Source organism: Pan paniscus, chromosome 10 (genome assembly GCF_029289425.2).
Source record: "Pan paniscus chromosome 10, NHGRI_mPanPan1-v2.0_pri, whole genome shotgun sequence".
Lineage (NCBI taxonomy): Eukaryota > Metazoa > Chordata > Mammalia > Primates > Hominidae > Pan > Pan paniscus.
This window is the reverse complement of record NC_073259.2, coordinates 109,735,955-109,758,665: the sequence shown is the minus strand read 5'-3', so window position 1 is coordinate 109,758,665 and position 22,711 is coordinate 109,735,955. Positions and strand designations below refer to the sequence as shown.

General features: G+C 39.3%; 1 protein-coding gene across 1 annotated transcript in view; it reads right to left on the bottom strand.

Annotated features, from left to right (window-relative positions):
* Positions 1 to 4,429: 4,429 nt before the first annotated feature.
* MYBPC1 (myosin binding protein C1) overlaps positions 4,430 to 22,711 on the bottom strand; it is an 89,418-nt gene continuing 71,136 nt past the window's right edge. Inside the window, exons 21-30 of the mRNA XM_063593598.1 lie at positions 22,200 to 22,367; positions 19,707 to 19,795; positions 16,489 to 16,684; positions 14,689 to 14,828; positions 12,725 to 12,884; positions 11,880 to 12,016; positions 9,588 to 9,774; positions 7,443 to 7,501; positions 5,680 to 5,722; positions 4,430 to 4,522 (exon numbers count right to left, since the gene is read on the bottom strand). Of these exons, the coding sequence (XP_063449668.1) occupies positions 5,699 to 5,722; positions 7,443 to 7,501; positions 9,588 to 9,774; positions 11,880 to 12,016; positions 12,725 to 12,884; positions 14,689 to 14,828; positions 16,489 to 16,684; positions 19,707 to 19,795; positions 22,200 to 22,367 (1,160 nt within the window). The 3' untranslated portion in view covers positions 4,430 to 4,522; positions 5,680 to 5,698. The remainder of the gene's footprint in view (positions 4,523 to 5,679; positions 5,723 to 7,442; positions 7,502 to 9,587; positions 9,775 to 11,879; positions 12,017 to 12,724; positions 12,885 to 14,688; positions 14,829 to 16,488; positions 16,685 to 19,706; positions 19,796 to 22,199; positions 22,368 to 22,711) is intronic.

Sequence of the window (22,711 nt, the reverse complement as noted above, 5' to 3'; positions counted from 1 at the left end):
GGGATTACAGGCACGCGCCACCACGCCTGGCTAATTTTTGTACTTCTTTTAGTAGAGACGGGGTTTCGCCATGTTGGCCAGGCTGGTCTCCAACTTCTGACCTCAGGTGATCCGCCTGCCTCGGCCTCCCAAAGTGCTGGGATTACAGGCGTGAGCCACCGCGCCCAGCAGAGAGTTTTCATTTCTAAGAAGCTCCCAGGTGGTCAGCTGAGTAAGCTGAGTCCCAGGTGGTCAGCTGAGTAGGCTGAGTCCCAGGTGGTCAGCTGAGTAAGGAGGGACTTGCACACAGTCTTAGGAGGCTTGGGCGGAGGAACCACTCTGAGCTCTCTGGCTCTCAGGCCTTCAACTACACCTCCAGCCTTCCTAGGTCTTGTGGGCAGCAAATCATGGGATGTCTCAGCTTCCATAATTCCATGATGAATACCTTATAATTAATCTCTTTCTAGATTTTTTGTTCTTTTTCTCTCCTCTTTTCCCTTTCCATTCCCTCCCCTTTCCTTCCTTCCGTCCCTCTTCTTTGCTTCCTCTCTTACTGGCTGTTCCTCTGAAGAACCCTAATATAATAGCCAAGTTATAGCCTTGAAGACTGAAAGACCCCAGGTCCACGCTTGTCGGGATGTTTCAGAGTCACCTGTCCTTGAGTGAACCATACTGGGTTTGACCATTAAACTAAAAGAACTGCTTTTGCTTGTTCTATGGGTGACTTTTTTATAAAGTGTAATACAATGACAGGCATCTCTGCAGTCACCAGTGTAGATTGAAGACCAGAGGCCTTTCCTTCTCTCCATTTTCTGGGCACCAAGAAAGATTCCTGTTGACTCTGGAATCTGAATCCCCAAACAGGACAGAGAATTTCTCAATCTCCCTAGCTAGTGGAGAGCTTAGAGTTACATTTAATCTGATTTAGAAAAGTGAAGTAATATGGTAAGTCCTGTTCTCCATCCTAGCATGATACACACATTGATAATAACGAATACATAAACCACACTATCCAGCTTCTGCATTGTTATAGTGCTCTCTTATACCTGCATCCTGCCTTGTTTATATGTTCCCTCTGTATACTAGTCTTATACATTATAAATTACTTGAAGGCACGAAGTACCTCTTTTTTTTTCTTTTTTTTTTTTTTTTGAGATACGGTCTGGCTCTGTTGTCCAGGCTGGGAGTACAGTGGTGCGATCTCAGCTCACTGCAATCTCCACCTCCTGGGTTTAAGCTATTCTTATATATCAGCCTTCTGAGTAGCTGGGACTACAGGTGCGTGCTACCACACCTGGATAATTTTTTGTAGAGATGGGGTTTTGTTATCTTGCCCAGGCTAGCCTTGAACTCCTGCACTCAAGTGATCTGCCTGCCTTGGTCTCCCAAAGTGCCGGGATTACAGACGTCAGCCACCACGCCCAGCCTCAAGTACCTTTATTTATCAAGTTGCAAGCTAAATCCATTACAGTGCCATGCAGATACCAGACATTCAATAACTCATTTGTTGAGCTGAATAGTGCTTCAGAATTTATTCTAAAAATGAATGGTTAAGGGCATATTACCTTGTTCCAATGTCTCTTAGAATTAATTTTTTTCTACTTTGATATTAATTTAGATGAGAACATTCATTAAGCCTTCTTTTAAGGTAAATAAAGAAACGTGAGCCTTAAAAAAAATTTTTTTTTGAGACAGGGTCTCACTTTGTTGCCCAGGCTGGAGTACAGTGGTGCAATCTTTGCTCACTGCAACCTCCACCTCCCGGGTTCAAGCTATCCTTGTGCCTCAGCTTCCCAAGTAGCTGGGACTACAGTTGTGTGCCACCATGCCCAACTAATTTTTGTATTTTTAGTAGAGACAAGGCTTCACCATGCTGCATAGCTGGTCTCGAACTCCCGGCCTCAAGTGATCTGCCCACCTCGGCCTCTAAAAGTGCTGGGATTACAGGCATGAGCCACCGTGCCCAGCCTAAAATTTTTAATGAATGTTTAGTTCCCCAAAAGAATTTTTGGTAAATTCCTGTGATATGTAATTTTTTAATAGAGTGAAATTTAAACAAAATTATAGAAAAACCAATAGTAATGATAGCTTCTGATATTTTTTGCTCTTTGCAGTTTCACAATAGACTTTTTCTTCCTTATTAGAACTTTGCAGTGTATGTGTACCCTTAATATAAGGAAAGATTATATGTAGAAAAGTAACATTATCTAGTACAAAATATAATTAAAGAGCCTAAGTCATAAGTGGGGAACCAAAATTCAGCAGGGAGGTTTTACAGTCTCTTTTAGGCTATGTAAAACCATACACGTATAAGCTGCCTAACTAGCTTGGCCAATGTCTTGGCAAAAGTGCTCAGTGAGTATTTGAGTTAAGCAGCCAGCTCAGCTGCTGCGCTATGGCTAAGACCCAGCAGCTGGGCTGCAGGGACCACGTTGATTGGGTTTGCCACATTGTCATTTCTTTGGTTTGTACATAGACATAAGGTTTTCGTGTCTTTATAGATGAGCCAGACTTCCTTTATGTTAAAATACCTTAACCAATACTGTGCATATAGCTTTCTTGATTAAAATTGGTGTTTACCGCGTATGTTTATGGCGGCACTACTCACAATAGCAAAGACTTGGAACCAACCCAAATGTCCAACAATGATAGACTGGATTAAGAAAATGTGGCACATATACACCATGGAATACTATGCAGCCATAAAAAATGATGAGTTCATGTCATTTGTAGGGACATGGATGAAGCTGGAAACCATCATTCTCAGCAAACTATTGCAAGGACAAAAAACCAAACACCGCATGTTCTCACTCATAGGTGGGAGCTGAACAATGAGAACACTTGGACACAGGAAGGGGAACATCACACACCGGGGCCTGTTGTGGGGTGGGGGGAGGGGGGAGGGGGGAGGGATAGCATTAGGAGATATACCTAATGTAAATGATGAGTTAATGGGTGCCGCACACCAACATGGCACATGTATACATATGTAACAAACCTGCACGTTGTGCACATGTACCCTAGAGCTTAGAGTATAATAAATATATATATATATATATAAAAATCAATGGGTTATAGAAATAAAAATAAAATAAAATAAAACTGGTGTTTACACAGGGATTGCACACAATATTATTCTGGAGTTTTTGGGAGCATAGGAGCAGGGGTGATAGCCAATGTTCTTAACAACCAGTAAGGCAACATCACCAACCAATTTCAACAGAGATATATAGAGCCAACATAGTTTGGACATAAACTAGACTTTCTTTTGTTCTCAAATGTACTGCAACGACCTGAATCATTCACCCTTCCCTTTACGAGCCCAACATCAACCCAGATCCATGACCACCATAGAACTTCCCAGCTAAAATCTGGAAAGAAAAAAGAGCAGATATGTTTAAAATGTCATCCAAAGAAGCCATGGGCCCACCAACAAGTCACAATATATTTAGCTCCTGCAACAAAAGACCAAAAAGAAAAACAGAGGGGAGGCAAGGGAATAAACAGTAATGCTGTGGTACCTTACAGTTCGATTCTACTCCCTTAACTGAAACTTTATATCAGGAAGAGTAAAGGAAGTTGCTAAAAATATTATGGGTTAGTATAAATGTTTCTCAGCTGCTAGATTTTTAAATAAAGGTTTCCATCAAATTGAATGGATACCATCAGCAAACCCTAACTCTGTAATAGGTCTGTTGTCTGTAACAGCCCTCTGTCACTATGACTAGCTGTTTTGGCAGAAGCTCTGGCAGATTTGGCCAAGATGCCTTGCTAGAGACACAGGGAGGGCAGACCTGGGTTCAGGGGCATGCTGGCTCCCAGCCTTTAGCCTTAGTTTTGTGTCTCGGCATACAACCCTAAATGCATGAATGAATATTGTATCATTTCATCACAAACACTTCAGATTTGTTGTACCATCCCTTCTACTGAGAAAATTTGTTTGAAAGTTAGACTTTTAAAAATGTTTTATTGCATTCAAATAAGAAAAAAAGGCACAGATCCTGATGTGAAGCAGGCCTGTATGAAATCAACAACTCCGCTTTGGTTAGAAAAATCTATTAGATCAAGAGAAAGATTGGTTTTCAAGATCCAGTCGTGGTGCATTGTGTTACGTTTTTTACTCTGAGAGGAAAAAAAAGCATTTATAGCCTACTATTTAAACAAAAATAACTGCTTTTGCTTATTCTATGACTTGCATTTTTGTAAAGTATAATACAGTGAGCAGAGATAATAATGACCAAAGTGCTGACTTCAAATGAGATTTTGTTTGCAATTTTTAATTAAGCAATCTGGGCAAACTTTTTTTTTTTTTTCTCTTCAATATTAGGAGGAAAGAAAAAGACCACACTTGGGGGCCTGGTGGGAAAACAGAAAATGCTTTTTCTCATTTCAACCAGATTTCAAAGCAGCAGAGTTCAGAGAGACAGTAGCCAGGCCCTCCCTCAGTATTCCTCAGGATTGCTTGAGTGTAAGTCTCGCAGATATGAATCAATTATGTTTGCAGGTACGCCTTGCAAGAGGAGTCTGCAGAAGGAGAGCCCACCTAGAGAGGACCAAAAGGAAAACAGACAAATCAAAACCATCTACCTGAAAAATCGCTGAAACAATACTTCTTGACTAGCTGCCTGGAAATGTGACTAATCATGTTCCCATTAGTTACAAAGATTCATTCAGTCTCTACTTGGAAAATCTTCTCCTGGATTTAGTACATTTAGAATTTAAAGCACTTGGCATCTAGAAGGAAAAGCAAGTTCCCAGTAGAACCACAGCAGTTTTTCCCCTACTATTGTTCAATCTTCATTTAAATTCCCAAGTGGTTGGAAAGTATTTATTGCTCTTTGAGAGGTTTTGTGATTCCTCATAGATGATTTAAATGTTCTGACTGAACAGCAGAATAAATGCATACCACATTATGGATCAGTGGGAAGATCTGCTTCCAGTTTGTTAATGTTCTTTTTAATTAGGCACAGAGAGTTTCGATTCAAGCACATTAGAAAAGATAAAAACTACTCCCTTTAACTTTGGTCATTTATGCATGTCAAAAGCACAAAAATTGGAAATATTTTGTTAAAATTATAATAATAAGACTGGTCCAATACTTTCTGAAGGTGCGAGAAACACCTACCAATATTTCATACCTACCTTCTGAGTTTCTGAAGTATATTAAAAAAATAAAAGTACCCTTCAAGAGAGAATCCATGAAACCACAAAAATTCATGGTCCTTTAGTGAAGTGCTTTACTACTTGCTAATAAATTCACGTCCAGACAAAGCAGCATGCCATTTGAACATTCTTAAAAACTTCTTTAATGCAAATTTGAGAAAGTCATTCTCCTTTTTTTAAAAAAACAACTCAAGTCACATATTGGTAGAAATGATGCCACTTATGTACATGTCCATTCCTTGATGCAAATAATTCAGAATGCTTGGGTATCACCCATTTTTGTCTACATTAAATGCTTTCATTCATGCTCTACTGCATTCAACAACTTGCTTCATGTCAGTAGGAGACTGCTGTGATGGATAAGTACTAGCTGTTAATTTCAAGATAGTGAAATACAAATTAAAACTACAAAGTTAGGGATTTAAAATAAGTCTATTTTCATTGGATTATGTAATGAAAATCATGCCATACTCCACAGGCTTGGTATGGCTTATGACAGTCATAAGCTTCATATGCCAAAACCATATGAAAGCTTACCTTAGATGATATTATACATTCAAAAATCCTTATTGTGCAACGACTAAGGAAAAGAGAAAGAGGGAGAGAGAGAGAAGTCGTAAGCATTAATAAAGTGCTAACACCAAAGTTGAGTACTTGTTGGATGAAATTATGGTCATGATTATGAAGAGGTGATTTCATTAATCCTTAGTCATGTAAAAGATGTAGGAAAATAGAAGCACATGAAATGAAGGGTGGGGATCCAGTCACGTCAAAAGGATCATTAATATGTAAAACATTTATTAATATGCACAACTACTTTGCCTGAATAGGTGGCAAAGTCATTCTGATTGTATAGTGAATATCTATGGTAAGAGCTTCCAAACCATTAGCTTAAAACAAATACAAAAACCAAAACCCTACAACATATATATATCGTGTTTTTCAACAAAAGAAAAACATAGACAATAGACAAAGTGTTAGTGTACATATATATATGTTGAAATTCTAAAAGGCAAAATTATCAAGTACAAATATTAGACTAGTGTATTCTATAATATTGTATTCTGCATGGAATAGATATGACTGATCTAAATAGACACAAAACCTTATGTTACAAAGCTATTCTATATACAATGTACAAAGCTTTCAAAAAAGAACCTTACTTTTTTCCTCTTTTGAAAGCTGTTATTATCTCTGGAAACTCACAAAACAAATACTGTAAACTCAGGCATAGATCTACATTATCAGGGTTTTTATCAGGTTGCATACCCAGCTGCAAAAAACTCTTAATTTGCAATTCCAAATGGGGGTGAATCACATATATAAGATAGTACTCACTTATTGCTTGATACATTTTGTAATAGAGCCTGGAATTTTCTTTCCTTTTAAGTTCATAAACGTGAAATAATTTGAGTCCCCATGAAAATGTCCAAAATCTTCAACAGATAGATGGGTTACAGATATTCTACTTGTGAATTTGTAATGGGAATATTTTAAATATGTAAGTTTCCCAATTTATTTATTTTTATTTTTTATTTTTTTGAGGCAAAGTCTCACTTTGTCACCTAAGCTGGAGATCTCGGCTCACTGAAGCCTCCTCGACCTTCCAGATTCAAGTGATCCTCCTGCCTCAGCTCTCCAAGTAGCTAGGACTACAGGCATGTGCCACCACACCTGGCTAAGTTTTGTACTTTTTGTAGAGATGGGAGTTTGCCATGTTGCCCAATCTGATCTTGGACTCCTGGGATCAAGCGATCCACCTACCTCAGCCTCCCAAAGTGCTGGGATTATAGGCGAGAACCATCACGCCCAGCCTCTAAATATTGGATCTATTTTTGTATCCTCTTTCCATAAAAAATGCTCAGAACATCAAAAAAAATGTTTGAAATGTTCAGTTCTCTGAATTGCATCATGAATGTAAGGAAACTATGCTGTAAACTATCTTTAAAAAAGTCTCTCTACATTTAAAAAATGAAAATATTAAAGAAATATTGATATCCAAGTTTTGATAGTCTTATTATATAAAACGAGATCATCTTCAAATGTAGCTTTCTAGCTTTATTCATGGAGACTAGTGGTATGGTATGTAGCTTTCCGACAAAACTTAGTTTCTACATTACTTAATATCCTTGAATAATTTGGCCTTCCTTGTTCATGGCATAAGCACTGTATGCCATGAGCTGCTAAGGGGCACAATTAAAAGCAAATGAGAAAGTCAAGCTTTACATGCAAGGTGCATTTTCATGTAAGAGGAATGGAACGGAAAGTAGAATATCCAGTGGGATATAAACTTTTTAAACCTGTTGCTGCCCCTCCAGGAAGACTGGTTGTCCAGGGGTATTTACTCCTTGATATATCACTGCAGAATCAGAATATTTGTACCAGTATTTATTTATTCTCAGTTGACATTCTTACCTTTTTTCACAACTCAACTTGATTCAAGTTACCTATTATCAGAGTAACAGTCTGATGATAAACAATTTCAGCTTTACTTTTAGGACCAAAAGCTTTTATCAATATATCACAATTGATACTTTATTACGAACTTATGTACTAGAATACATTATTCTTTTTATCAAATTTAATTACTGTACCATTTACTACATTTTCACTAAAAAGAATATATCATGTATATGTATAATACTATTCGCTTTTAAGGAGGGCCCCAAATATTGTTCCATTTGTTAAAGCATCATTTTATATCATTAACAATATTCAGCTAGTTTCAAAGCATAAATAAGTGGTACTTTTTTTTTTTAGTTTTTGTTTTTTGGGGGGATATTGAAACAAAAGCATCAACAATACTTTGGAACTAATAAGGCTAGCAGTTTAGAAACCAGATGACTTGCAATTATGACCTTAATAATCGTTTAAAGCCAATAAAGCAGCTAAAAATGTTTAAATTTGTAAGGGTTATCTCAATAGTAAGGCTTGAAATTTTCTAAGAATATTATATGCCTTATATTTGTGAGGAAAAAAAATCAAATCTTTTTCCTTTCACTCAATTATGAATTGTAAAAGAAAGAATACAGCTTTAAAAAGTTGTAAGAGGAAAGCAGCTGGGTGCAGTGGCTCATGCCTATAATCCCAGCACTTTGAGAGGCCAAGGCAGATGGATTGCTTGAGGCCAGGAGTTTGAGACCAGCCTGGCCAACATGGCAAAAACCCGTCTTTACTGAAGATACAAAAATAAGCTGGGTGTGGTGGTGCATGCCTGTAATCCCAGCTACTCAAGAGGCTGAGGCACGAGAATTGCTTGAACCCAGGAGGCAGAGGTCGCAGTGAGCTGAGATCGCACCCTTCCACTCCAGCCTGGGTGACAGAGCAAGACCTTGTCTCAAAAAAAAAAAAAAAAATATATATATATATATATATATATATACACATATATATATATATATATACACATATATATATATATATGAAAGCTATTTTGTTCAAGAAGTTTCTCTATCATATTTATACTAGATTTAGGACTAAAAGACTCTTTTTAAAAAACATAAATACCCAAGCATTTACTACGATTTTCTAAAATAGATATTTACTAGTTTTTGATTATAATTTCTTCATTATAGAGAGGTTGGAAAAAGAAAGATTTTGGTTATTACAGAATGGCAATATAATACAGTTAAGAATGAGAGAAAACACATTAGGATCATGTCACCTATTATCTCATAATGGTGACTCTTTGAAGGGGTTTTCATGGTGTCCCAAAGTAGGTTCTGCTTGTAAAGAAAAATATCAGCATAAAAATGGTAGTTGATTAATTTGAAAATTGATTAAGATGGCAGGTTATGCTTTTCAACCACATAAATCCTTATGTGTTTTCTTGGTTTACATTAGTTGCTACACTTTGAAAACTAGTATAAATGAAATGTATACCTATAAATGGAAGTTCTCCAGTTAGAGATTTGAAAAGCAGCCTGTTATAATATGTATATGCTATATTCTATATGTGTAATATCAAACAATTAGCAAAACTATTTCTATAAATATCAGAAAATAATAAACTTTACAAAATAGTAAACTAATTAAAAATAGTGCAGATTCCTCAACTGTCATTTCAATAGATGGATTTTTACACTAGGCTTCTATTTATAGATGGATTATGTCACCAAAGTGATAGCCCCTTTCATTCTTACCATGCTGTACACACACTAACATTCCACTGAAATTAACAGTCCCTTAGCACAAATCACATAAGATAAAAATAAGTTGACTTAAATAACAAGTAGCCTTCCTCAAATAAAGTGAAGTGAATGCAGGATGTAAAAATGTCTTCTCTCCCTTAATTCCCTCCCTGCTTCCCTCGCCCTCACCACCCTCTCCCACCCTCGCTGCAGCATTTTGGCAAGCAATTTGGATTAAGAACAATAAGCATTAAGAACAATAATTCAAGGATTTTCTTTAACTTTAGTCTATACGTGAGATATTGGATGTTATACCTTTCACCTCCAGTTTGCATTCAATCTCCACTGTCCCAAGGTCATTGACTGCTTTGCAGCAGTAAGTGCCTCCATCATAGGGGCTGGGCTTGCGAATTTCCAGGGTACAGACTCCCTGGTTGCTGAACATCCTGTATCTTGGATCATCCACAATAGCAACTTTGTTTTTCATCCAGGTTATTTTAGGCTGAAGTTCAAATTGAAGAAACTTAGGTCAAAACATATCTGTAATTGGCATATTAATAGACCATCAAAGCCAGTGACAGAATTTTAAAGCATGGCTTAAAAAGAAAGTGCATCTGAGAAGGATAGACTTTTACTTGACACTATTTCTCACATTAAACTCTACTTAGTGCTTGGCAAATAAGCAAACTAACAGTTCTAACAAAGAAAGCCAGATGTGTTCAGAGGTAACTCTAGGGCAATCTTCTCAAATGGATTCAGTTGCATTTCAATTTGATCTACATGGGTGCAAACTTTCAGTTACAGGATGAACAAGTTCTGGGCATCGAATGTACAGCATCGGTACTGATGAATGTATTAATTTGATTGTGATAATCATTACACAATGTGTACATATATCAAATCATCATATTGTTCAGCTTGAATGTATATGACCTTTATTTGCCAATTAAATACTTTCAAATTAAAAAACAATGTCATCCATAGGTCCATGATGTTAACTCATTGTAGAGAGTGCATATTTGCTGAGCATTTTTTTCAGAGAAACCCCATAAAGTGTCATGATCATTTGATTTTCTTCACTTCCTTTTCCTGATACTCTTTTTTAATTCTTTATGAAGTGCATCTGCCTCCTCATTACTTAATCTGTCCTCTGATGTCTATATTCATCATCCCATGGCAATGGATCTACTCCAATCAGATAATGCAAGATCAGTAATGACCCAATTGCCCAGGAAGATGACTTCATTCTCCTTGACTTCTGAACTGCATTTGATATCAGTGACTCCTCACTCTCATATTGTCTTCTCCTTTCTTTTGTAAATATGCACCCTCTGCATTCTCTCTTCCACCTCTTCTATTATTTTGTCTTGCACAGAGCCTAGAGATGGCACCTTTTCTGTCTCCTTCACACAGTCTTCTTCTTCCTTCCACCCTTCAAATGGGAGCGATCACTGAGCCTCACACCTTTCTAAAGCTTTGGCAAGGGGTAGAATGTAGCATCTTTATGTATGGGACTTCCAAACCAAGAGCAACAGCCCTGGCCTTTCTCCTAGGCTCCGGGTGAACCTCTCCATCTGCTTCCTCATCATTCCCATTTGGATGTACCAACATCATTTCCAAGTAAACATTAGTTCAGCACCTTTCTCTCATCCTTAGTCTGGCTTCTTCCTTTGATTTTCCTTTTTTTTTTTTTTTGAGACGGAGTCTTCTTCTGTTACCCAGACTAGAGTGCAGTGGTGCTATCTCAGCTCACTGCAACCTCCACCTCCCAGGTTCATGCATTTCTCCTGCCTCAGCCTCCCAAGTAGCTGGGATCACAGGCATGTGCCACCATGCCCAGCTAATTTTTGTAGTTTTAGTAGAGACCATGTTGCCCAGGCTGGTCTCGAACTCCTGACCAAGTGATCCGCCTGCCTCAGCCTCCAAAGTGTTTGGATTACAGGCATGAGCCACTGCGCCCGGACGACTTCCCTATTTCTGATCAAGGTATATACAGGAAAAAAAAAGTTCATAAATTTTCCCAATTCTAGGGTACTTTCTGTCTTGCACCCAGGGATATGTACATCTCTATGGGTGATATTCATTAATTCGTTGTTCTTTTCAAATGCAAACATGAAACCTTGAAACCTTTCTAATCTCTTCAACTGGATATGATAGCTCCCTTCTTAGCACACTGTACCCTTATCAAAGCACATTCATATTCTGTCTTACAGTGTAGTGTAATTGTTGTTTACTTTAACGTATCACAGACAGGGTGGTGTGGTTGTTGTTTACTTTAACCTATCACAGAATTCTTGACATTACCACCTAATTTTCCAAGTGAAACAATATTATTATACTTCCATCTCCTTACACAGGAGATGTTCTTTTTTAAATAGGTGGTTTGCTTTTTTTTTTTAGAAGGAATCCCTTAGCAAAGAAATGTAAGCATTATTTTACTACTACATCTGAATAGTGTGCCTAATAATCTACCACCACTACCACCCTCTAATCCCCCATCCTGGGAAGACACAAGTAGCAGCTGGATTTGTTTACATTGTTACTTACATTATAACACAGCAAATACAAGACAAGGACTTTAACTGATGTGATAGAAGAACATGGTACCTTAGGATTTCCTCTCACACTGCAGTTTAGGGTGGCATTGTAACCAGCTATGGCATAGGTGTTAACCAAAGGCTGAGTAAACATGGGTGCCTCTGAGAAATCAAAGTCTTCATACACTGGATTTTTGTAGATTTTACCTTAAAAACAAGCATTACAAATATGTTAAAATTATGTAAATTGGCCTGAGAATGTATTATTGGTGGCATACTTTACACATGATTAAAACTTCCCTGAACTTAGAAAAACATGGACAAAGATGAGCAAATGCCATGTGGCAAACATTCTGAGGGGTATAAATGTATAGCCAATCATACGTGGGATAGAAAGCCAGAGGGGTCATCTGAAACTGAACCAGATATTGAGAAGACTTTGGTGTCTTTCTGAGTATTTTGAATAGAAATTTGTTCTAATGTGAAAATACACAAGGAAGGTTTTAAGAAGAGTGGTTTATGATGAAAAGAAAAGATAAGGATAGAATTTAGTTTCTCCTTTTATCATAGAGTGGGTCCCATGTGTAGCTACGATAAAGGTGTCCAAGAATAAAAGTAGAAACTCTAGAAGAAAATGTCTACTTCTTCCAGCCTCTGGGGTATTAGCCATTTATAGATCCACTGCCTAGAACCTGGAATTAATTAAAGCCTATATTTGTAAAAAAATGCAATAATAATACAATTTCACTTAAATTTTACCTGTAAAATTAAAATTTTACTTGAACACCATTATCATAATTTTACAATGTACATTTACCATTTTTTTGTTCCCTTTCACCACATCTCTTTTTCCAGTCTTCTCTGTCTAGTCACTGTCAACCAAGGTTTTCAAATGTCAGTCCATTCCCAACTCACCATCCTTGGCGATCACTGCACTCTCTTTAGTCATGGTGGCATCCTCACTGAGGCCACACATGTTTTCAGAAAAGACCCGGAAGTAATATTCATTCCCTATGACCAATTCAGTAATGGTGGCACTGGTTCGATGATAATGCTCAATGACAGTAAACCATTCCTAAAAGAAAAAAAAGTAACAACTGGAGGAAAATCACCTAAAAGTATACAATTTTTCTAACTGTAGATTGGGATAAATAACAAGGATGCTTTATTAACAAAAAGAAAAAAAGACCACTCATTTTTATATGGAGAGTAATAATATATGTTGTTAAAATGTGTTGAAACAATGTATATTTTGTTTAATATTTCACAACTTATTTGCAATTGACTATGTAATTTAATCTTCATTTACACATTAGATCCATATACCCTAGTTGTCATCTACTATCTTTATATTTTTTCATAACCTTTAGGTGTCTGTCATCTATTTATCTACCTGTCTACCTACCTATTTGTCTTCGTAGCTATCTTTTGTAGAATAAAGTATAACTACAGAATTTTAGTGCCAACTTATTATGAGAAAGACCTGAAGCTAAATCACTAGAGAAACATTAGTAATATCCAGTACATTTATTTAACATTATTATTATTTTTTTTCTTTTTGAGACAGGATCTTGCTCTGTCACCCAGGCTGGAGTGCAGTGATGCAATCTTGGCTTACTATAGTCTTGAACTCCCCGGCTCAATAGACCCTTTCACCTCAGCCTCCCGAGTAACTGGGACTACAGGCATGTGCTACCACACCCAGCTAATTTATTTTTTAGAGAGAGGAGGTCTCCCTATGTTGTCCAGGCTGGTCTCAAACTCGTGGGCTCAAGCAATCCTCCTGCCTCAGCCTTCCAAAATGCTGGGACTACAGGTATGAGCCACTGCTCCCAGCTGATATTATTAACTTTGGTTCTGTTTTTTCTTTTTGAGATGGAGTCTTGTTCTGTCATCCTGGCTACAGTACAGTGGCGCAATCTCAGCTCACTACAACCTCCACCTTCCAAGTTCAAGCAATTCTCCTGCCTCAGCCTCCCAAGTAGCTGGGATTTCAGGCGTGAGAAAATCTGGTCATCTTTAGCAAGTCATTTATCCTCTGTGAGCCTCAGTTTCCTCATCTATAAAATAAGTTTATAATAAGTCATACTCCAACTAGGTTGCTTTTTAAACACATTAAGCCAGGGGTTTTCAATCTTTTGGCTTCCCTGGAAAAAGAACTGTCTTGGGCCACACATAAAATAGACTAACGCTAACGATAGCTGATGAGCTGAAAAAAAATCATAAAAAAACTCATAACGTTTTAAGAAAGTTTACAAATATGTATTGGGCTGCATTCAAAGCCGTCCTGGGTTGCATGAGGCCTGTGGGCCATGGGTTGGACAAGTTTGCATTAAGCTCTTTTTCTCCAGACCTTTCCGCATTTGCACATGCTGTAACCTTGTAGAATCTTTCTTTTCTAACTGGTGTCTGTCTTTTTACTTTTTTGTAGATGTAAGTGCACAGTATCCAACATTTATTTCACAAGGAGAAAGAGTTGCATGGGTGTAAATCTGAGTCAAAGTCTTGAGCAAATATTTGTTGAATGAATGAGTTTATTGAATTCTACTGAACATTGAACCAGTTGCTTTATATCACTTTAGCTTTGTAATAATCAAGCAAGGGATATTTGTGCCCCCATTACATAGATGAGGAAAATAGAGATCAAAGAGCTCAAGTGATTGTGGTCACGTGTGGTCCTTATACATGTGGTCTTAAGTAGCAATGCTGGGGTTTAAGACCAGCTCTGTGGCTCCACAGGTCTTTTCCTTTCTGCTCTGCCACATCACTTCTCCATAGCCCCAGTTGGCTCCTTACCAGTGAGGCCCTTGTGCCATCTCCTTTACCTCTGATGAAATGTGCCTTTTGCTACTGATGAACCAGAGAAAGCCAGACCTTACCATGCTCTTCTTGTCAGCCTTCTGAATGGTATAGCCTGTGATAGCAGCATTTCCATCATCCTTTGGTGGAGTCCATGTGAGAGCGACATTTTCTCCCCAGACATCCTCAATCTTCACAATTTGGGGTGGACCTGGACGGTCTACAGGATGAATTCATGGTGTCACTGCAAGGTCACTTTCTTTCCCAGTCTACATTTTGTTTCATGAGGATATTTTAAAAGACCCTTTCCTTTGTTACAGGAGGCATCACTCTTCTAGACCCTACCATGGGGGCTTCTGAGACCCTTTGCCTTCCAGTAGAATGGAGCCAGGCCAGATCAAAGGGCACAGAGCAGCCTCAACACTCCCTGCAACTTAACAAAACTCAAAAAGGATTAGCCAGTGGGGAAAGAGTGCTTAGTTTAAAGGGAATGACCCTTTAAGGGAGGCTGTTACAGGAAGTTGCCCCTTTGGTTAGAGCAACTTTCAGCAAATTTACTGAAATACAATGATAACAATGATTGGAAACGTTTTTCTAGCTCTGCTCTTAAATTTCTTTCTTTCCTTTCTTTTTTTTTTTTTTTTGGAGACAGAGTCATGGTCTGTCACCCAGGCTGAGTGCAGTGGTGAAATCTTGGCTCACAGCAATCTCCTCCCAGGTTCAAGCGATTTTCATGCCTCAGCCTCCCAAGTAGCTGGGACCACAAGTGTGTGCCACAGTGTCTGGCTAATTTTTGCATTTTTAGTACAGACAGGTTTTTACCATATTGTCCAGGCTTGTCTCAAACTCCTGGCCCCAAGTGATCTGCCCACCTCCCAAAGTGCTGGTATTACAGGTGTGAGCCACCACACCCGGCCTTAAATTTATTTCTTGACGTTGCAAAAATTACAGTATAATTTAGGTGAGAAGGGTCTATCCATAAGGGGTCCTTCCTCTATTCCCCTGACTCTGGACAGAAGTAAGAACTAACCTTATTTATTCTTTGGGCAGGTACGTATCTAACTACTCTGGCAGGATCAAAGAATTCAGTATTTAACTGTTCAATTTTGCTTAGGTACATCTTCCTTATATTAATATTAAAAAAATTCTTCATTCTCCATGAAAACTTCATTAGCAAATTTTAGGTGTAGTAAGAAACATGTTAAACTATAGCTAGAATCTATACTGTCTAGAATGTAAGAATTCAACATAAGAAATAATTTTATCATCAGGGAGATGAGAAACTAAGAGAAAGAGAGAGCTGGGTTATAGAATAGTGCAGAAGGATTTCACTAAAAAGCACATTCATTAATTTTCTTGAACATATATGCCTTAAATCTCCCGTGATTAGTCCTTTGAGTTGGTGAGAATTCATTTTGAAATGGTAACAAATCTTACTGTCCTTTTTTTGGAGACAGAGTCTCACTCTGTCACCCAGGCTAGAGTGCAGTGGCGTGATCTCAGCTCACTGCAACTTCCACCTCCCGGGTTCAAGCGATTCTTCTGCCTCAGTTTCCTGAGTAGCTGGGATTACAGGTGCACGCCACCATGCCCAGCTAATTTTTGTATTTTTAGTAGAGACGGGGCTTCACAATGTTGGCCAGGCTGGTCTTGAACTCCTGACCCCAAGTGATCTGCCTACGTTGGCCTCCCAAAGTACTGGGATTACAGGTGTAAGCTACCACGCCCAGCCTAATTTATCTAATTTTAAAAAACAAATCTAAAAAAAGAGTTTTATGTAGAGCCAGCCTAACAAAACTCCTGCTCTTGCCTTAGGGACAAGGACAGTTCATCCCTGTACTGCTTTGACAGAACTTTCTGGCTCCTTCATCTAAACCTACCAATGATCTGGATGTCAATTGATGCGGTCTCCACGAATTTGTCCACTTTGACTTGCAGATCATATTTCCCAGAGTGGCTCCTCTCTGCTTTTCTAATAAATATGATTGTATCAGTCTCAGAGTTGCGAATGTTTATTTGATTCTTATCAATTTCTGCACCATCCTTCTTCCAAGTTAATTCTGGTCTTGGTTTTCCCTAAAAAGAAAGACAGCAAAAGTAGAGAGGGTAAATCATATTGTCTCAAGATGTTTCTTCAGCATTATGAGAAGGACAATGGCTTAACCCATTCTAGGCAGGGCTGGAAAATACCACCCTTCTAGTCTGGTGGTGAGCAATTACAGCAGCAAAGCTGTAATCTGTATTTTATGTGCAAGGCACTACCTTAGGTACATAACATTGATTATTTTCCTTAATCTTCACATCAAGCTTATCATTATCCTCATTTTTTGGATAGAGAAGTTAAATAATTTGTCCAAGGTCCTGCAGTTAGGTAAGCACTGGAACCAGGTCTCCCAGCTGGGTCTCCTAGTCTCCAAAAGCCTGCACAACACAGGATAATTGTTAAGAGCATGGGCTCTGGGGCCCTGGAATCTATATCTAGCTCCTGACCACTTAACGTCTGTGTGACCCTGGGCAAGTTACTAAGCTTTCTGTGCCTCAACGGGAATAATGGTAGTACCTATCTCAAAGAGTGGTTATAAAGATTAAAGTGCTGAGAAAGCTTCTGCCCAATACATAAGTTTTTGTAGTTAATATCATCTAAATTTTTTTTTTGACAGAGTTTGCCTCTTGTCGCCCAGGCTGGAGTGCAGTGGCACAATCTTGGCTCACTGCAACCACCACCTCCTGGGTTCAAGGGATTCTCCTGCCTCACCCTCCCAAGTACTTGGGTTTACAGACACGCACCACCATGCTTGGCTAATTTTTTTAGTTGTTAGTAGAAACAGGGTTTCACCAAGTTGGCCAGGCTGGTCTCGAACTCCTGACCTCATGTGATTCACACGCCTCAGCCTTCCAAAGTGCTGGGATTATGGGTGTGAGCCACCGTGCCCGGCCAATATCATCTAAATGTTAATGATTATTATTCTACTGTCCTGTGCTGCTCATTTTAGACTTGTCTAGAATTCTCTCTCTGTTCCCTCTCGCTGTTGAAACTATTCTTTAAGAGCAGAATTTAAGAAATCATAATCCCATTCATGAACCTGACTTTCCATTTCTATTACAAAGGAATTTCCTAGAATCCCCGAGCATCCAGGCATACCCTGGCAGACAGGAACCAAGCATGAATTCTGTCAGGTAAGGCACAGCTTTCCTGTGGGCTCTGAACATGGCTAGGTTATAATAAGAGATGTAGAGCTACACACCAAACCCCTGCTTCAGAGCCTGAAGAGTGGTTGGGGATGCTCAGACTCACACATGGGAAGCAGAGAACGACGTTGTTGAAGATAGGGAAAAACAGTTCAAGCTTATTTCCTTAAATGTACAACTTGCTGTTAGCCACTAGGGGAAAATGTGGGTTCTCTAATAATATACAGAGTGGAAAAAACCACTGAATTAAGTGATGGGGCCATGGACTCTGTTCTTGGCCCTACCATTGACTTTCTGTGTGACATTGGGCAAGTCACTTAACTTCCCTTTCAGTTTCTTCCCTTCTCAAGCAAGGTAAGGAAATCCGGCCTTCCTGCCTCACAGGGTGTTTCTGAGGATCAAATGAAAAATGTTTGCGAACTCTAGAGATTACACAAGTATACAAACATCACACTTTGGTCTCATCTCCCTTCCTGGGGGCTGAACAGTCTCTGGGATGCCAGATCTATGCGGTCCCTGTTCTCATGATTTTTTCTCTCTCAGACTCAGTGACAGAAGCTGAACACGCAGACCCCCAGATCTGGGAACTGGGATTAGTTGTGGTGGCAGGAACGATGTGGAGGCTTGAGGGCTGACTCAGCAGCCCCAGTGCAGGGTTGGGGCTGGGTCCCCCATACCTGCCTTGTTGCCACTTCTGGTTTTATCTGATGCTGCAGGAGAAGGAAAGTGAGAAGAACCTTGCCAAGCCACCCACTTCCTCCTCGGCTGTGTTCCGCTTCACTTCCTCCTTGGCTTTCATTCTGATTTCATGCCGGGGGTATGTAGTACACAATGTCTCTCCTTAGGTTTGTGCCCGGAGTGCAATGAGGATGGCCTGAATTGGCCATCCCTTTAGTTTGGTTTCATGGGAGCCTGGGTTTGAACAGAGTTCTCTCTGTGTGTGCATGTGTGCATGTGTGAGTGTGTGTGTGAGTGTGTGTGTGTGAGAGAGAGAGTGTGTGTGTGTGTATATGAGTGTCAAATGTGTGTAGAGACCTACATTCTAAGGCCAGGCTGGCTGATACGATAGCCACAAGGTACACGTGGCTATTTAAATTAAAATTAATTAAAATTAAAGAAAATTAAAAATTTATTTCTCCAGTCACACTAGTTCCTAGTTACACATTTCAAGTGCTCAACAGCCACATGTGGCTAGTGGCTACCATATTGGACAGCATTGATATAGAACATTTCTAACATTGAAGAAAGTTCTATTGAACAGCCCTGTCTGGAGGTGTCATATGAACAGGGAGTTGGAGAGTAAGGGTTGGGAGGTGCAGGGTGTGTGTGTGTATTTGTATAAGACCAAAATTGACTATTGTAAGTAAAGACTAGTGAATTTTGTGAAGAACAGATTCTTTTGCTGGAACAATGATTTAATATTGTTCATATATTTCAGTTAGTGTCATCGTGATTTCAAATTTCAGTTGTCCCCCTTATTGAAATTATTTTGGTTTGGGGTCATTGTGGGAACTAAGCACACACAGTTTTCCTGAATGTTACACTGAGAGCTTCACTTAAAATGATGGGTTTTACAAATGTATAGGACCAAAAGAATCTTCAAGTATTTCTTCATTTGGTATCTCCTTGATGTTTCTTCCCTGCCCACCATAGTCCCTGAGCTTCAGGCAAGACTATATCTCATTTGTCTCATGCAGAAAGAAAATCTGTGACGGTTTCTATAGATTTCTCTATTTTGACAGCAGGAGATTGCTTAATCATTCTCCAATACTCTTTCATTCTTTATTTATCTCCTCTCCCTCTGAGGAAATCCTGAATCATGATGAACTTAAATGCTAGAGTACCTCTTCCTACTTCCTAAACTAACCCAGCCCTGGAAAGAGAAAAAGAGCGACCCTTGAACTCTTACCTGGAAAGGTATAACCAGATTGACAGCTTCTCCAACTCTGCGGATATAGGTTTGCTTCAGGTGTCTTGGGATGCGAATCTTTGGAGGTTCTGAGAGAGGGTAAAATAGCACAATTTTGCAATCAGTCTGGTGTCTGAAAATAGCCTTACAAAAGCAAAATGGCATGATGCTCACCAGCGTACCCTTGTGGCATATCTCTGCAATAAACTCTGAGATGTGCTACTAACAGAGGATATATGGTAACTGGTTCAAAATGTGTGTGTGTGTGTGTGTGTGTGTTTCCACACAGAGATGTTTTAACAGTTTGACTCAGCAAAATTTATCCCTGACATCCTTGGCTTTATTGCAACTTTGTATTTTTATTGTCGTAATAAGCCTAAAGCAACTTTATAGAAAAATACATTTTCTCTTAGGGCCTTATACATACTATGCATACTTTTCGTAGTTTCTTTTTTTTTTTTTTTTTTCAGAGAGTCTCTCTCTGTCGCCCAGGCTGGAGTGCAGTGGCATTGCTCACTGCAACCTCCGCCTCCTGGGTTCAAGCGATTCTCATGTCTCAGCCTCCCAAGTAGCTGAGACTACAGGCACATGCCACCACGCCTGGCTAATTTTTGTATTTTTAGTAGAGATGGGATTTTGCCATGTTGGCCAGGCTAGTCTCAAACTTGTGACCTCAGGTGATCCACCTGCCTTAGTCTCCCAAAGTGCTGGGATTACCGGCATGAGCCACCGCGTCTGGCCAGTTATTCATAGTTTCTAACAGTGAGTATATTTGCAAGGGAACATTCCACGAAAGATCTATAGGCACCACATTAGCTGGGAGGACTGTCCATTCTTCCTTACCAGAAAAAAACAAAATGTTAGCACCCAGCACTTGCTATTTAGGTGACTCTGTTGGAGTTTGACAGTAACTTTCTCCCTGTGTGACTGTGGTGAAGTACATAATAGGCAACCCTGGCCCACTGTGTATTAATATTCATTAATTAAACATCATGAAGATACTAGAGCATGTCACTGCAAATCCATCAGGAGCAGGGAGTCAAAGGCTCATAGGCTCACAGGGATGAAGCAGTTCTTCTTACTTATTTCCCCAAGTAAAAGTGGAGCTTCTATGCAAAAAAGTCACCTATTCATCCTCCAACTCAGTTGTACGGTGCTTTTCCTGGGGACAACCATTGTACTGCAGTGTGCAGCCTAAGTACTTCAGACATACTTTGCATTTCATTGTCACACAAGTCTAGAAAAAAAACATACTCAAGAGCCAAGATTTGAGGAAAGTTATTATTCTTATTCTTGTTTTGTTTTGTTTGAGACAAGGTCTTGCTCTGTCACCCAGGCTGAAGTGCAGTGGTGTGATCTTGGCTCACTGCAGCCTCCGCCTCCTGGGTTCAAGTGATTCTCCCACCTCAGCCTCCTGAGTAGCTGGGACCACAGGCATGTGCCACCACACCCAGCAAATTTTTGTATTTTTAGTAAAGACGTGGTTTTGCCATGTTCCCCAGGCTGGTCTCAAACTCCTGGGCTTAAGTGATCTGCCCGCCTCAGCCTCCCAAAATACTGGAATTACAGGCATGAGGCATTGTGCTCAGCCAAAATTAATTATGTTTATGCTTCATTAAGAACACTCTAAGGGCCAGGCATGATGGCTCACACCTGTAATCCCAGCACTTTGGGAGGCTGAGGCAGGTGGATCACTTGAGGTCAGGAGTTCGAGACCAGCCTGACCAACATGGTGAAACCCTGTCTCTACTAAAAAATACCAAAAAAATTAGCCAGGCGTAGTGGTGCACGTCTATAATCCCAACTACTTGGGAGGCTGAGGCAGGAGAATTGCTTGAACCTGGGAGGCAGAGGTTGCAGTGGCCAAGATTGTGCCATTGCACTCCAGCCTGGGCAACAAGAGCAAAACTCCATCTCAAAAAAAAAAAAAAAAAGAGACTCTCAGGCAAAACTGGCCCTTTTATTTCATCTGTTGAGTGCATGGTGGTGAGGAAGGCAAGGCTGGCTAGTATGGCTCCGTGGCACTGACTTGATTTCATACTAAGGTATCAACAGTTTTACTCACCTTCGTTTTTACACTATCAGTGAAGACGTCAAAACATTGAAAGGTACAAATAATATATTCATAATATTATGAAAATAGTTCTGACCCTGCAGATTCATTGGAGGCATATGGTTGTTGTAGGGATTGTTTGCATGGTTGTATTAACATACTCTCTCTCTCCACTGTAAATAGGCAGCCCAGCCAGAGTTGGCTCCTGGAACCAGGAGAGGTTAACTAACTGGTCCTCAGAGTACCAAGATAAACCTGAAGGTGATCTCCCACATTGCCTGAAGAGAGCTGCTTTATTAAGTTCTAACTCTTAGGAAGCATTAACAAAATATCAAAGGAGTAACAACAAAATAGGAGGTTTTGAGGAAGAAAGTAGTTTGAAGAAAAAAAAAGTGAACCATGTAAAATGGAGTCTAAATTTTGAAAGCCTTGTCTCCTACCTATGATTTCCTTCACGAGAATGGGCTGAGAATAGTACTTGGGCTCGCTGGCACCAGCTGCATTAACAGCCTTCACACGCACAAAGATCTTTGCATCTGTTGGCAGACCTGTGATGGTGAACTTCGTCTTGTCAATCAGATCTTTGTTTGCAACTATCCAGTCCTCAGCTGAAGTCCGTAAAAGAAAAGGAAAAGAAGGAGGAATGCTGTTTAGTGAAAAAAATCATCTTAACCATTACAGTCAACTGCAAATTAGTATTTTACTCATAATAATACATCATTTAGAGACATTTTGACTTTGGTCTGGACTCTGACTACATGGGTGGACATTTTTCATATATTAAATAAAAAACAGCCTAAAATAGCTAACATAAATAATAGGAAAAATAAACTATAAGATTCTGCTGTTTCTGAAAAATCTTTATTCAGCATGAAAGCATCCTGAATAATAGTAACTGTCCACAAGAATTCTGTAGCAGTTTTATTCCAATTTGGTTTTATAATGATTCATG